The 17,153-nt window shown below is 41.1% G+C and overlaps 1 protein-coding gene across 2 annotated transcripts in view; it reads left to right on the top strand.

Moving 5' to 3' along the window:
- pip5k1ca (phosphatidylinositol-4-phosphate 5-kinase, type I, gamma a) overlaps window positions 1–17,153 on the top strand; it is a 52,570-nt gene that overhangs the window by 21,379 nt on the left and 14,038 nt on the right. For both annotated transcript variants that reach the window (XM_079574678.1, XM_079574679.1), the window contains exons 6-15: window positions 515–667; window positions 3,882–4,181; window positions 7,420–7,622; window positions 8,633–8,716; window positions 8,813–8,861; window positions 12,548–12,632; window positions 13,101–13,259; window positions 14,426–14,567; window positions 14,853–14,885; window positions 15,095–15,214. In XM_079574678.1, the coding sequence (XP_079430804.1) occupies window positions 515–667; window positions 3,882–4,181; window positions 7,420–7,622; window positions 8,633–8,716; window positions 8,813–8,861; window positions 12,548–12,632; window positions 13,101–13,259; window positions 14,426–14,567; window positions 14,853–14,885; window positions 15,095–15,214 (1,328 nt within the window). The remainder of the gene's footprint in view (window positions 1–514; window positions 668–3,881; window positions 4,182–7,419; window positions 7,623–8,632; window positions 8,717–8,812; window positions 8,862–12,547; window positions 12,633–13,100; window positions 13,260–14,425; window positions 14,568–14,852; window positions 14,886–15,094; window positions 15,215–17,153) is intronic.

Genomic DNA, 17,153 nt, shown 5'->3' with positions numbered 1-17,153 from the left:
GTATTCAGCATAATGCATCACTTCTATCACAATTAGTATGCACTGCACGACTATAACAGGAGTGAGCAGCTATTCTGTTTGTACAGTCCAGCAGTATATAGTTACCTCAGAGGAATTGACAGAAATAGACAAATAAACAAGCTGGCCAACTGTACAAGATGACATCTCGTGCTTATAAATTATTTAGCAACAGAATAAGGGAAAACAGAGTAAGGATAGACCTCACCTTGTGCAGTCGAGCTCACAAAAATCCATCTTGAAACTTTATAAACCAAGAGTAATTACTGTTTTTGCCGTGTTTTCCATTATTGAAACTGTTGTGTTTTGTCACTTCACATAAGGCGCGCAAACAACTGATTGTGTCAACGTTTCGCAACCACAATTATAGCTATTTGCAATCACATCTATTATACGCAGTAAAGAAAGGATGAGCCGCTTTAATGCTAGAAAATTGCTATATCGTTAACACTACAAAGACTGGCCTCTGACTGTTTCTCTGTCGTGTCTCCCACAGTATTCTTTATGTAACGAGCCCCTGATTGAGCTGTCCAACCCCGGAGCCAGCGGATCGGTTTTCTACCTTACAAAAGACGACGAGTTTATCATCAAGACAGTGATGCATAAAGAAGCCGAGTTTTTACAGAAGCTGCTGCCCGGATATTATATGGTAAGCAAACTTGGATTTCCTTTGTAAACAAGATGCTCTGTGACGGCTCATCTCAGAGGCGAATTATTAGAAAAATCTGTATTCGGGATGCGTCTGAGATATGCAAAGACGTCTGACAGCAGAGCAATTAAACCTGCGTCTACGGTGAGGAATTTCTGTTTTGATAATGCTCCTTCGGTCTTGTTTCTGGCAGTTTGTGGACGGCTGTGAACAGGTCACGTTGCACCTAACATTAGCATGCGTGTCCATCTGTGTGCCTTGTACTTGTCATGAGATCTCGCCGTATAATATATGCGAAAGAACAACATCCTCTATAGGAGCAGCCTTGAAGTATTCAGTGTTATCTTTTTCTCTGATCTATTTCCATTGTTGCTACTAATGACTTTGGAGACAACTTGTGTGGTAGCTTAAGATTGTGTGGATGACTATGACTGCAGTTAACAATATACTGTATTTATGAGACGTGTAGGTGGATCTTTACTGCAGCTTTTGATATATTTAGGTTCATACTTTTATTGTACTCAGTTAGTTACATATACAAGCAGCTTCTTTGTGTAGCTGCTGCCTCGCCACCTTCTTGCTGCACTGAAATGCAAACTAACAAAACGATTAATCGGCCTAGAAACCCGAAGTTTAAGATGGTTAAGCAGTGAATGTAGATGTTATAGTTTCTGTAGGGTAATAATTAGTCCACTGCATTTGACTCGTACTCAACCAGAGAGCAGCCGTATCGGTGTATCGTGAGATTAACGTTATCGTGAGCCATGTATTGCATATCGAATCGTGAGGTACCCAGAAGTTCCCACCCCTAGTGTACGTAGTGTTGAATTAAGCTCTAAAATCTATACAAGCTGTGATTCAGTCCATTTTCCACATGAAGCAAACACTGAAGCTCTTAACATCTGCATTTAAATTCACATCAAATTCAACTCCTTCATCTTTTATGTGCGAACAGAGAACTCATTGTGTTGCTGTGATGCTGCATTTTTCTTGGTCTTAGCAGCCCTGTGCACACCTGAGGCCTGTGGTTTCATAACGCGCTGGCCGGATGTACTGTACTGACGCCTAACAGAGCGTGGCCGTCCTTATACAGTCTAAAGTCTTATCGGGTCGCTCCATGTATGTCCACGTCTCTGTCTCAGCTCAAACTCTGGTCACGAGCCGGCAACCAAGGATCAGCACAAGAATCAGAGATACTTTGACCTTTTTCCATTGCTGTGGCTGTGCTTTGGAGTGTTTTCTCAGGTAATTGGTGCGAGACTGGAGCTGTAATGAGAGCAGATGTATTCAGTCTCATGCAGGGCGGCAGTAGCTTTTGGGCAAAAAACGATTTAAGGAATGAGTAAGACATTACATTAGGATTTTTTTTGTTTTTCAATGGACATGAAGATTTAATGAGATGATCTGGGTGTGGATTTCAGCTCCAACAATTTTCTGCATGTTGTCCCTGGACTTTACCCCTTTCCTGCTTTGTTGTCCTGCCAGTGGGGCCAGTCAGCAAAAAATAAAACAAGAAAGAAATTCCGAATTAATGCAGTTTCTATTAATGATGTATAAACAGAAAAGCAAGCACAAGTAAGACATTTGCAAGGAATAAGCTCTAAAACATGAAGAAATGGAAACACAAGAGAGGTATATCTCAACCAAATGAAATGAAACTGAAGATAAAAACAAGACTTTTATGGACATAAGAAAAATAAGTTTGGGGGTAGGCGCTCATAAGCTTCTTGCTTCAGCCCACTCCTTTTGAGCAGAATGTATACTGCTAAACAAATAAACTAAACTAATGAGTTAATGAAGGAACAAGGAGGTCTGACTGTACCAAGCCACTAGCAAAACATGGCTCTTTAATCAAAACCTTGAACACAATTTATGGTTTGCGCACTGTTTTCAAACCTTATAACACCTCTTTATCTGGATTTGACATTAATATGTAAAAACACAATGGATGAACAGTGTTTTATGTGCCGTGTTTGAGAAGCTTTTTGTGTCAGGAACGTCTTATCAATTGAAGAAAAACGAATCGCCATAGAGAACCGTTAAAGGTCCTAATGCGCTTACTGATTGTATTGTAATCGATGGTGGTTTTAGAAATATTCAGTCTAAACCACTACAGCCACAGTGCGCTGGGGTGTTCGGTGTAACCCACATGTCTGCTCCAGCTGACTCTGAGCAGAGGAGTCTGGCTTTGGGCAGATGAGAGTGATGTAACCGCGCTCAGTGCCTTCTGCCTTTATATCTGCTCTATTATCTCCATCCTCTTGTGTCTCCTCCGCATCGCTCCTCTGACTCTCCCGGTGCTCGCTCTAATATCATTTTCTTTATAGTTTGTCCGACCTCATCACGAGCTAATCCTCCCTCTCATGCTCGTCGCTCGTGTTTCCCTGCTCTCACGTGTCTGCGTTGTTGTCACTGCACTGACCTCTTCGCATTGATAGGAGGCGTGTGTGTGGCTTAGGGCGGCGGATGTCCTTTCCTCTGTCTCGCTCTCTCCTCTTTTCGCTTCTCATCCAAAGAGCCTCACAGGGCCCGATCCTTTTATCCACACTCCCACATCCTGCATGACTGTCCCTTTAATGTTCTTATTGTAGACACATTATACGCTGGACATGGCGCGGGTTCCTCTCTGGGTTGTGTCTAGATGAGTAAACATAAAACATGGATGCGACTAAATGGAGCATAAAGTAATATTTGTTAACTGAATCTAGATACAAAACTCAATTAGACTGACAATAATGACACAGTGGGTTGAAAATTGTAGCCAAATCCATTTTCTGTTTCATTCATTACCACAGTTATAATTCTGTAGGCGTACAGATTATTGCTACATGGGCGTAAAATGACAATGCAATCAACAAAGATAACATCAAAACAATAACATGGAGCCTGAGTTAATTTGAATTAAATGACTATGTATGAAGCACTAAGTTCAGATGAAGAGAGCGCCCAATAAACAACTATGGACGATCGTAAACCGCACTTCTCCTGCGAGAAAATGAATTGGTGGTCCCCAGACTAAATATCACTTGTGATTTTAGTCTGGTGTTAGCCAGGCTAATCGATAATAGGATTTCAAATGAATGTGACGATAAATTTTGCAGACCCCAAAGACTTTGTCAATGCTTGAATCCTGTTGAGCTTTTCGCGGCACAAATGCAGTTAATTATAGCATTAATCCTTTGGTAATTTATTGCTTCTTCTTTGTGCGTTACAGAACTTGAATCAAAACCCCCGCACTTTGCTGCCCAAGTTTTTCGGCCTGTACTGCGTCCAGTCGGGTGGGAAGAACATCCGAGTGGTGGTCATGAACAACGTCCTGCCCAGAGTGGTCCGCATGCACCTCAAGTTCGACCTCAAAGGCTCCACCTACAAGAGACGGGCGTCCAAGAAGGAGAGGGAGAAGGCCAGACCCACTTTCAAAGACCTGGACTTCATGCAGGACATCTCGGACGGACTCATGTTGGACCAGGACACTTACAACGCTCTGGTGAAGACGCTACAGAGGGACTGCCTGGTAAGACGAGGGGACAGGGTCGGTGTGAAAGGGTTCGATTTATGCTTTGAAATCAAGATTCAGTTCTCGGTGCACATTTTAAATTTTAAACGCGTCCAGGAGCATCAATATTAGGGTTTGTAGGTTTTAAACATAATAAGATCCCATGAAGACAAAGGATATTGTATTACCGTATATGTACAACAAATAATATAACAATTAGAACTAGAAGTCGACCGATATCGGGCCTATATTTGGGGATTTTACAATATTGGCTATCGCCAAAAAAAGCCGATATCTCCAGGCCTGAAAGCGATAGACACTTCCCATTGCATTGGAAAGATTGATGTCAGGGCTTTAAAACAGGTCCTCCCACAACTTCCACAACCTCAGGGGAACAGAGAAACATCGCAATGAAAATTGGTTAGCTACAAGTTTGTTAAACACAAGTTTCAAAGCCTCTATCAATATGGTCATGCTACCTGTCATTTTTTGAAGCACAGAACCTGGAGAATTCAATCGCTGAGTTAGTTTCAACCTCCGTAATTGTATTTTTGATCGTTACGCAAAACGCTGTGGCTAGCAACAGTATGCTAATGTTAACGGCAGCATGCTAATGCTAACGGCAGCATGCTAATGCTAACGGCAGCTCATCAAAGCTGGGAAAGAAACTATGATTGAAAAATCTAAACTAAAGTAATAAAATTAGATTGGCCACTGCTGGACCGGCCAAGTGTTTATGTTTTTACAGGATTATAGACCAGATATTTGTAAAAAATATCGGCCAAATGATTGGCCGTGCATATCAGCATTGGCCCATAAAAATCCCAAATAATGGGCATCAGCCTTAGAAAAACCCATATCGGTCGACGTCCAATGACAATATTTTACTGCCTAAATAATTGACGTCTGCGACTTTATTAAAAAATAACAGAGCTACTTATGCTTGGTTGACGCATAACTACGTACTATATTTCAACACAAATAAAGAAAATGATCCATGTCTTCTCTTTAAACTTTACTATATTTCTCTTAATAAATTGCGTTCAACATACTGAGAAAAAATAAAATGCATCTGAAATGTGACTAGTAAAGCAAATGTAGAAATGAAGAAAGCCTTTTTGGAGAGCTACTTTGAAAGTGCTGGAGAGCTGCAGTTTTAGCCCCATAACATCTGGTTGATACAAGTGTAGGGTTGGTAAATCTTATTGGCCAAAGTAGATGTGCATATATACCAATCTTATAAATTAATAACATATGCAAAGGGGTTACGCCAGTCCAAATCCCTGTGAGACAGACGAGATTCAAATGGAGGCCATCCAATCTACAAGGTATGGTAAATCAATAAAAGCTACTCTTGGACGTCGATAATTTCCTGACTAAAAATTGTGTTGTGCATCGACATTTCCATCCATTGGCGACTACCTTATTCCGTGGTACACATTACTTGTTACTGCAAAGGGCGTTTTCTACCAATCATGTACAGCATCCAGCTCCTTTTCGTGAGAAACAGACCGTTCCAAATCGCTGACTCCATTTTTAGAGCTGTGGCCAAACAGATAGTTGAGCTCACATCCTCCGGGCGACTCCTCCATCAAGCCCTCATCAATCTTAGTTAGACCTGGGATTTTTTTTCCAATCCTAAAGGGTAGTAGAGGTGCTGTGTCCATTAAACACACATATCAAGATTCTCCAGAGGGAAATAACTTCAGTGAAAGAGGCGAGTGTTCGTGGCTGCAAGGAGGGACGGGTGGGATTAGGAAGTTGAGTGAATCAATATCTTAAGATGCAGGGAGCGGACGTTTAAACACGAATGAAAAAAGGGGGTTAATAGTAAAACCAGTATGTTAACGTTTTAATCAATAAGAGTAGCCGCTGGTTAAACGCGGCAAAGGGAAAGGGAGGACTGAAAGGCTTATTGTTTTACGAGTGTTTGGCGTCCTGCAAAACCTTCCCTATAAATTAGGGTCTCAGAGTTTTACAAGGTGTCTGGTCTGGTCTGCAGGCCCGTTCATGTCTTATAAATCACCACCTCCTCTGAGTTTACATTTGCAAAGACTGTGTGAGGTAACATTATGACCAGTGGCAGCTCAGAAAGTTTAGTGTGAGAAGAAAATGAACTTTAACACAAAAGTCAGAAAGAAACTTGCTGTTACAGGAAGGCAATTTGGATTCATAACCTAAGTGCTTGTTTGTAGAGCCCAGTTTGCTGTTGTCAGTATTTACCAAGTGGTGCTAGAAGAAGTAGTGAAATTAATGTTTTATAGGAGGGTATTAAGTGCAGATTTAAGTTTGCAGTATGAGACTGTATATTTGACACACACATATGACTACCAATCCTTAAAACAGTACTAAGTAACTTGTTCACCTTAATAAATCCTTTTCGTAGTCCCTCTGGGAGTAATACAAGTCTTGATAGGATGATTGGGGGGTCTTTCATCTCCCCCTGGTGTCTCTGGCCAGAAACCACAATTGCAACTTTCCTTCCTCCAAGACCGATCCACCAATACACACTAATAGAATCACAAAGAAGAAGCTAGAAGAACAGGCTAACAGGTAAAGCTAACTGTGGGCTAGCGCCACTTAAACAGTATTTACAGCCAAGTTTGAGTGAAAAAAATTATTTCCATTGTGCAATTGGATGTACAGTATCCGTCTCTCCATTTGTCTTTTCTGTCAGCGTAGTGTTTACTCTCACGGACAATAAATGAGTAAAAATCTGCATCTTGCTACGACACCTGCAGTGGAGCTTATGGCCTCTAGGGGCATGAGTTCTACTTTAATGTAATAATTACTGTTTGGTGTTGTCAGTGTCTGTACTTCTAGAACAGTTCTTGTGCTAGGACTACAAGTAGCGTTCTATAAACCTGTCTCAGGACCCTGCCTGGTTTCACTGGGCTGCATTGAGTGCAACCTCATTTTACAATATTTGCCTCTTCAGTTGCATCACAATGTTGTTTTAATGAGAAAAATCTCTATTTGCATCCTTTTGAATCTCTGATATTGCCTCACTCAGCTTGTTCTGGAATAGCAACTGCGCAAGACACAACTGGCATGACAACCTGCTATTAAATGAAAACTACTATAATTACTACTAATACCAGTAAATGGCTTTTAATGACCTTCTTCAGTTCTTCTTCTTCTCCGTTAGATCCAGCTGTAGCAGTGACGCCTGATTGGTGCAAAGATGTTGCTATGCCACTTGACACTGAGCGTGCCATGTCAGTCTTATTATGTAACATGTTGTGCCTGTGCTCAGGTGCTGGAGAGCTTTAAGATCATGGACTACAGTCTGCTGCTGGGGGTGCACAACATGGACCAGGCTGAGAGGGAGCGGCAGATGGAGGGGTCCCAAGGAGACGAGAAGCGGCCCGTGGCCCAGCAGAAGGCCCTGTATTCCACTGCCATGGAGTCCATCCAGGGAGGGGCGGCGTGTGGGGGGGCCATAGACACTGAAGACACGTGAGTTCAGACATGATCATTCTGTAGTCATGTTTGTTATTTATAAGCTCGCTGCCTCTCCCTTGTACGACCATTGTTTATTACCACGTCTTCCATTTCAGAATAATATCTTTATTTTTTTAACCTCTTAAAGAGGCTAGATGCAAGTTGGCCATTTTATACTCATTACTGCCACCTCAGGTCATATGTGTAACTGCACCTTCTATATTAAGCTCGTGCATGACGGCAATTCGGACCCGAAGTAACAACTTTTTGAGTGACAGTGCAGGATTTTAGAGGCAGTTGTGAACAGGTCTGGGCTCATTCTACACCTTAGGACATTGTTGGAACATTTAGGGGGAGGAGATTAGATAATTTTACCATTTTTAAACTCCTTATAGTGCCTTTAAGTTAGTTATAAGCTTCTTCATCTTTGCTCCAAGTCCAGCCTGACCCCATGTTTTTGTTGGCGGGGAGTTTGGAGAATCCTTTGCAGCCAAAAGGAGAACCTTGTTGTTGTGAGGTTAGGCTGTAGCTCTTCTTCCCCTTCCTACCTGCAACAAAATCATCTGTAATCTCATTATCACCACTTTCTGCTGAAACCTGATACTACGCCCCAATGTAAGTTACACACATGATCTCATTAACTCTATTTATTCCCAGAACACGTGCCGCTTTGACGCTGCTATCGGACTGAGTATATCCCAGTATGATTCACCTCTTTTCTTGGTAGTAGTTGCTCATCATTCGCCGCTACAGTATCTTAATCACTTTCACCAAATGACTTGCTTTGTGGAGCTTTAAGAGGCTTTGACCTGTGACTGCACTGTTGACCTTTTCATCCCCGGAAATCGAGTCCAGTTGGAGATAATCTAACCCAATTTACAAACTGCTGGATTGAAGAAAGTCTAAGTTTGACACATCCGGGTCACAGGAAGATAAGGCTTAATGTTTCCTCATGAACCTCCCTTTCTATGACCAACTGCATTACGCTCTCAAGGCTGTCTTTATTGAACCACATTTGATTGCAGGATGGGCGGTATCCCGGCTGTGAACGGCAGAGGGGAGCGACTTCTTCTGTACATTGGGATTATTGACATCCTGCAGTCCTATAGGTAATGACAATGATAGCTCGGATACACCGTGTTTCCCTCATCATATCGATTTGTTTGACTGATTGCCGCATTCATTTGTGCCCCTCTTGTGTGCAGGCTAATCAAGAAACTGGAGCACTCGTGGAAGGCCTTAGTTCATGATGGAGTAAGTGCCTTTTTATACATACTGTGTATTTTAACTGTATTATATTATGTAACTTTTGTGTCGTTTGGACTGTCACTCCCCGATTTGGGTGATTATTAGATTTGTGTCACAATTTGAACAACGCATGCTCTAATGCATAGATCAAGTGTGTTTACTGTACAGTGTTACTACGGCAACACATAAAGAGAATACATCTACTATGCTATACATCTAGATTTTAACTTTTTTTAAGTACATTTTGACAGTTGACAGTTCAAAAAACATAAATTACTAATAAACCTGAGCAAACAGCCCAGAGTAACTGATATTATGGTAAATTGGCTTGCAATTACAGACACTTTACCAACTTTACTAACCTTTAAGTGACACATTAGACAATTTTTTTGCTAAAACATAGTTAAAACAATTATATTTAAGATTTTGCTAAAGATTGTGCCCAGTTTACTTTAGTTTAACTATGTTTGTGATGTTTGTAGTTTCACATCCTTATTGGACACTGACAGAAAGTGACAAAGAGGCAAACAATTTTACACTGTTGCCGTGCCGACCATGTTGTGTCAAGGGGAAATGAGTAATAATAATGCATCGGTTTTATATAGCGCTTTTCTGGACACTCAAAGACGCTTTACATTGCATTATTCATTCACTCCATACCCGGTGGTGGTAAGCTACTATTGTAGCCACAGCTGCCCTGGGGTAGACTGACGGAAGCGAGTCTGCGCCATCGGCCCCTCCGACCACCACCACACACTCACTCACACATTACATCCGCTAGGCTTCCTGGTGTTACTAAACGTCTCCCATCCAAGTACCGACCAGGCCCTTCCCTGCTTACCTTCCAAGGTCTGACGGGATTGGGCAGAGCAAAGGCGGTATGACCACTTTACCTCTATTTATGTCACTTCCTGTCAGCAACTTAAAAATTCAAATAAAAATAAATCCCAATATTTCTTCATTAAAACTGCTGCTTTACTGAAATAAAATGATAATTATTTCTTCCATCTAGATAAGTATTATTTTCAAAAGCATTAACACCTGTCTTATGTACTTTAATTATATAGTGAACTAAGGCACAGCGTGTGTGTGTGTGTGTGTGTGTGTGTCTGTGTGGGAATGACAGTAGCAGCAGTGGCTCAGATTGTATTTGCCCGCAAAGACAGAGCGAGCTGTTGTTGTTGTGTTTGTGTGTGACTGTGGTTCCAATGTGAGTTCCTGAGGTAGAGTTCATTACATTAATCAAGTATAACATTATGACCACCTACGTAATATTGTCCTATATTGCAAAAAAACGTTATAAACACTGCTCCTTATGTGGATCTATCAAAAACTGTCCCTTTGTCAGTCCCCTTTAAACCTTTATGCAAGCCCACTCATCTCCTTTTACATAAACTTTGAAGCAAAATGTTCAATTGCTGTTAATTATTCATCATCTACTGCCGTTATTCATTTCACACCTGTCATTGGTCACAATGCTGTGCTTGATCTTGTTTTATGAAAGGTAATTTTGTCTGATAATTAGCGGAGGTACAGTCATCCTCGTCGTGTCCTGTCTCGGGAGGGATACGTTCTGACTAATCTTGTTATAATTTTCCATCATTATCTTTTGAGACCATAATAGCACTTTGGAATTAAAAAAGTGAAATAAAATCATTACGTGAAAGGCTCTTTTACTGTGAGCACATCTGAATGAGACTGCGCGATCACGACATCAAAGGCAGCACTGGCTCTGGAGTTCTCAAAATCACAAAATCCAATTTACAAAATGTTTTCCTGTGTTTGATTGGTCGTCATGCGTCAGTGAGTGGAGAGTGAGTCAGTCTGATGAAACCCACCAACCCCCTCATTCATTACTCCTACTCTCTCCCCTTTCCTCCATCCTTGATTGTGGGGCTGCAGGATATGTTTCTTTTCATATCAGCTTGGCATTTTTCAAAAATATTACAACATCTATGATCCACTTGGCAGAGATTTACAGATTTTTTTTTAATTTTTTTTTTTGACTGAGCCCAAAACAAAAAAGCATTGAGGATATGGTCTGTTCTTGCCTTTTTGTTCACAATTACTCTCTCGGTGTGACCTACAGTATTGACACATCAATTTCATAGCACTATTTTGTTCAGCTGAAATCTTTTTTAAAGGTTATTATAACACTTCCGGGCAACCATACTGTACCGAGTATTGACTATGGATTAGTTCTAGCTCTGTCCTTGGAATACAATGGATTTTCTTCCTCTATGTCACTTATGTCAGAACGAAAAAAAGGAATCCTTTATAATGTTGCTGCTTGAGTGTAAACATGTCACAGGAAAGCTACAGCATTAGTGATGGGATTTACGGATCTTTACTGGGAGCTGAGTCTTCGGGATCCCTTCATTTCAAGAAGCCGTTCAAAAGACTGGCTCTTTAATGTATAATGTTAATAACCCCAGCCAGATAACTCACAATATCGAAGACATGATTGATAAAAGGCACTTTTTTCATTTAAATCATCTCAAATTACAATGGGACTGATACCCTTTGAAAAACATGTTTGTGATTAAAATTGTGCGCCACAGCTTATAAAAAGCGGCTGCAACTGTCTGACAAATCATTTTTAGTGCAAAAAGCTTTCACCTGTATTTCCTTTTCCATTGTTGAGCTGCCCCTAGAGGCCATAAGTGACACTGCAGGTGTCGTAACATGTTACGGTTTTTTACTCATTAATTGTGCGTGAGAGTAAATACTACGCTGACAGAAAAGACAAAGGGAGAGAGGGATATTGTACACCCAATCACGAAGCCCCCGACGATAGAGCTCCCAGGATCATTTGGGTGCTCAAACCCCTCCACCACGTTAAGATGGCGGTCCCAGGAGGGGCATTCTATTACCACATTTATTGTAAAGTCAACATTAAGGGCAGCTATCAAATATCACTATATCTCTCATGTCGTCCGGCCTTTTCCAATCTGCAGTCATGCGTCAGTGTCTTCTTGAGATTGACTCAGTCTGATGAAATCCCACCAAACGCCCCTTATTGATTACTCACTCTCTCCCCTCCGCATGTACTGCGCACGTTTGTAGAAGTGCTCTCCTTCACCAACTGTACGTGCGTCACTCCGTCGCCAGCCCCTCTGCGCGTGACATATGGTGGAAATGCATTTAAAGATGTGAGCAATTAGGATTTCCACTGGCGATGATGCGAAAGGCTAACAATAGCGTTTTGCGGAGGAGGTGTTTGTTTTTTTTCTCTCGCTTCAGCAAATACCGAGTGTCATCTGTCAGTCTTGTGTCAGTGTTATCGTGGCTCGCAGCAGCAGCATAAATAATGGAAAGCTGTGTCTCTGGCCTGCGCTGACTGGCTCCTGAAGCTCTTGTTTTGTCTGGTGTGAAATGGCCTAGACAGTAAAACACGCCAGTAGAGTCTGATGTTAACTATATACAGTATTCAAGGTTTCAAGGTTGTTTTAAGTAGCATTATTTCTTTATTTGTTATACGTATAAAACGGCTAAATGTTGTTGCTTTAACTAACATAACCTACACGCAGAGAATTGAGTTTATCCAGATTATTTTCTATTGGTACTAATGCAAAATACCATGACAAAGAAGCACCTTTTCTCAAACTTTACAGTATCATTTAGTTCATGGATGCCCTTGACAATCTCATCCAGTCTGGGTTGATAATTTTTTATCTCCCTCTCTTTTGCAGGACACGGTGTCGGTGCACCGGCCGGGCTTCTACGCCGACAGGTTTTACAAGTTCATGAGCAACAACGTCTTCAAGAAGAGCTCCTGTAAGTTTCGGTCCAGACATTGCCTTACATGGTTACACAGGTCCGACAGAGCAGGGTTTAATTATAATAATAATAAAACACAGGAGTCAAATGCCAGGCTTTTGTCTTTTTTACTGCCAAACCGTGACAGAGGGATCAGATACAGGAGCTGGCTGCCTTATTAGGTGCTGTTTCGTGTCATCTTTCACACGGGTGAAAGACTTATTTTGAGCCAAGTGTTACTTTTGAATCTGATGCAATTATCTGTCAGTATTTTTTTTATCCTTTGGAATTCAAGTCTGGATTTTGTTTATAATAGAACCTTTCGTAAGTCCAGTTTTAGGCGCAGTTTAGTTCTGGTTCTTGGTCCTTTTTCTCTGATTTAGATCCAGTTTGGACAGGCACTTACCTCATGCAGCCTTTTTATTACTTCTAGCTCTTTGGTTTCCTATAATAAGCAAAGTTGAGCAATTTATTCCGTGCCAACAGCCTTGAAGTCGTCTCCCTCTAAAAAAGGCCGCGTGTCGCTGACGGTGAAGTGTGTGGGTCCCGGAGCAGCGTGGTCGGCCAGTCAGCTGCCTTCAGAGAGGGACGAGAACATCTACGACCTGAGAGGAGCGCGCAGCTTCCCCACACTCGAGGACGAGGGTAAATACAGACACAGTATGATAACAAACTATAGCCTACTTTCACCCACTTTGCAAATTTTAGCTTTTGGAGAAGTGATTTGGTTAACCTCTGAACCCCCACCTGAACCAAGCACATTTTCTCCAGTCAGGCTTTACCCAAATCTAAAAGGTAAAAAAAAAAAAAAGCTGCAAAATAGCAACAAAAACTAAGTTGAAACGCAACCATGAAAACACAACAAAAGGTAATGAAAAAAAAGATGAGAAAGCAATAAAGCCACAAAAACATGATTAAAAAACCTACAAAAATATGAGAAAAAACTACAAAAACATGATAAAAAACTACCAAAAAATGATTAAAAAAACTACAAAAACATGATAAAAAAAACTACAAAAATATGATTAAAAAACCCACAAAAATATGATTAAAGAACCTACAAAAATATGATTAAAAAACCCTCAAAAACATGACTAAAGAACTTACAAAAATATGATTAAAAAAACCTACAAAGATATGATTAAAAAACCTACAAAAACATGATTAAAAAACCTGCAAAAATATGATTAAAAAACCTACAAAGATATGATTAAAAAACCCACAAAAATATGATTAAAAAACTACAAAAACATGATAAAAAACTACCAAAAAATGATTTAAAAAACTACAAAAACATGATAAAAAAAACTACAAAAACATGATTAAGAAACCTACAAAAATATTATTAAAAAACCTACAAAAATATTATTAAAGAACCCACAAAAATATGATTAAAGAACCTACAAAAATATGATTAAAAAACCCACAAAAATATGATTAAAAAACTACAAAAACATGACTAAAGAACCTACAAAAATATGATTCAAAAAAACCTACAAAGATATGATTAAAAAACCTACAAAAACATGATTAAAAAACCTACAAAAATATGATTAAAAAAACTACAAAAATATGATTTAAAAAGTTACTATCATTTTTGTAGGTCTTAGCTTTCAAACGAGGCATTACACTGTTGCTCTCCAGTCAAGAGGCTTTAAGATTTTGGTAAAGCCGAAATGGAGAAAATGTGCTCGGTTCATGTGGGAGGTTAAGAGAATAATTTATCAGTGACTCCTCATCACACAGCACTTAGGCAACTACTAACGCTTGTGTTTTTAACCTAATAAATTAAATACTTTGCTCGACTCCAGGGCGACCAGATCTTCTTCCTTGCACTCCTCCATCGTTTGAAGAAGCCACAACAGCCTCCATCGCCACCACACTGTCCTCCACCACGTCCCTGTCCATCCCAGAGAAATCACCCTCCGACACCTCCGAGCACCCCCGATATAGGTACAAGTCTACAACAATTAAGTTCACATGTGACAAATTTGGTCATGTTTTGAAATCACAGAAAGAAATATTGCACGGCGAAATTCTCAACTCACACCACTGTGTTTAATGTCTTTTGAGTTGAGAAAAACTGTAACAGAGGCAAACAAGTCACCAAAATGTTGACCTCCTTGGGGCAAATAGTGTAAAGCTGTGCTGCATGATGAATATTTTTGGAAAAGCATAGTATTTGAGGGACAATATTCCTGTTGTGCAGTGCCACTAACAGTGCTTTTCTATATCCAGGCGTCACACCCAGTCCCTCAGCCACGACGTGAGGTGAGTGTTGGCCCCGACTGCAGTTTTCTTACTCTATAAACCTCACACAACTGGGTGTATTTAGCCTTTTTCTCTAAGCTGCATGTTTTCGCTGCTTTGGGGTGTGGTGGGCGGTGGGTAAAAGTGTTTATGACTGGGCTCTTTCTCCTGCTCCAGACATGCCTCTATTCATGTTGTTTTTATGTTGTTTTTTTCTTTTCGCTTTTTAGGACACAAGAGGAGCTCCGTGTCCGAGAGGAGGACCAGCAGACCATCACTGTGGAGGTGGAGCTGAAACGGCCCGACAGTGAACCGACCTTTACACTGGATCACACGTCTCCCAAACCCAGGTATGTCAGCAATAGTGCTTTAACCTTCTAACCCCCACCTTTACCTCTTAACCCCCACCTTAACCTCCTAACCCCCACCATAACCTCCTAACCCCCACCACAACCTCTTAACCCCCACCTTAACCTCCTAACCCCCACCTTAACCTCTTAACCCCCACCTTAACCTCCTAACCCCCACCTTAACCTCCTAACCCCCACCTTAACATCCTAACCCCCACCTTAACATCCTAACCCCCACCTTAACATCCTAACCCCCACCATAACCTCTTAATCCCCACTTTAACCTCCTAACCCCCACTATAACCTCTTAACCCCCAACTTAACCTCCTAACCCCCACTATAACCTCTTAACCCCCAACTTAACCTCCTAACCCCCACCTTAACCTCCTAACCCCCACCTTAACCTCCTAACCCCCACCTTAACCTCTTAACCCCCGCCGTAACCTCCTAACCCCCACCTTAATCTCCTAACCCCCACCGTAACCTCCTAACCCCACCTTAACCTCCTAACCCCCACCTTAACCTCTTAACCCCCGCCGTAACCTCCTAACCCCCACCTTAATCTCCTAACCCCCACCTTAATCTCCTAACCCCCACCGTAACCTCCTAACCCCCACCTTAACCTCCTAACCCCCACCTTAACCTCTTAACCCCCGCCGTAACCTCCTAACCCCCACCTTAATCTCCTAACCCCCACCTTAATCTCCTAACCCCCACCGTAACCTCCTAACCCCCACCTTAACCTCCTAACCCCCACCTTAACCTCCTAACCCCCACCTTAACCTCCTAACCCCCACCTTAACCTCCTAACCCCCACCTTAATCTCCTAACCCCCACCGTAACCTCCTAACCCCCACCTTAATCTCCTAACCCCCACCTTAATCTCCTAACCCCCACCTTAACCTCCTAACCCCCACCGTAACCTCCTAACCCCCACCTTAACCTCCTAACCCCCACCTTAATCTCCTAACCCCCACCTTAATCTCCTAACCCCCACCTTAATCTCCTAACCCCCACCGTAACCTCCTAACCCCCACCTTAACCTCCTAACCCCCACCTTAACCTCCTAACCCCCACCTTAACTGAGCACATTGGAGCCAGTTCGGCACAAGCAAAAAACATGCCGAAAAAGCACCAAAAAAGTAACAAAAACTTTACAAAAAAGTAACAAGAAAAGTAACAAAAACAACAAATATGTGACAAAAAAGCTTCAAAAAGTTACAAAAACATGACTAAAAAGCAACAAAAAGTTACAAAAACATGACTAAAAAGCAACAAAAAGTTACAAAAACATGACTAAAAAGCAACAAAAAGTTACAAAAAAGTTACAGAAAAGTAACAAAAAAGCAACAAAAAACAAGAAAAATGTGACAAAAAAGCAACGAAAAGTTACAAAAACATTACTAAAAAGTAACAAAAAAATAACTAAAACATGACCAATAAAGTAACAAAATCATGACCTAAAAAGTGACAGAAAAGTAACAAAAAAGCAACAAAAATATGACCAGAAAAGTAACAAAAAAGCAACAAAAACGCGACTAAAATGCAAACAATAAAAGTTACAAAAAGGTATGAAAAACGCAATCAAAAAGTCACAAAAGAGAGACAAAAGAGCATTGAAAAAGCGTCAAAAATACAGGGACAAAGTGGCTCAAGGCAAGGAATAATCTTGGCTCAGTTTTGCAGGTCTTACTTGTTAGATGAAGCTAAACTGATAAAAATGTGCTCGGTTAACTCGGATAAATAACAAGACACAATATTGAAATTTGCATTGCCTTGTGTTGTGACTACGAGCCGCTTTAGAGAAAACGTTTCCTCCTGACAGCTTGAACTGAGGCCCTGATTGAAGTGTGGGTCAAATATGGAAAACCTCATTATCTCTCTTCAAAAATGCGAGCGTGTTGCTGGGCTGCACTAATGACTCTGCGGCCTCAGTGAT

The sequence above is a fragment of the Gobius niger genome (assembly GCF_951799975.1).
Source record: "Gobius niger genome assembly, chromosome: 17".
Taxonomy (NCBI): Eukaryota; Metazoa; Chordata; class Actinopteri; order Gobiiformes; family Gobiidae; genus Gobius; species Gobius niger.
Note: the sequence above shows the minus strand (reverse complement) of the source record. Positions and strands in the feature narration are given on the sequence as shown.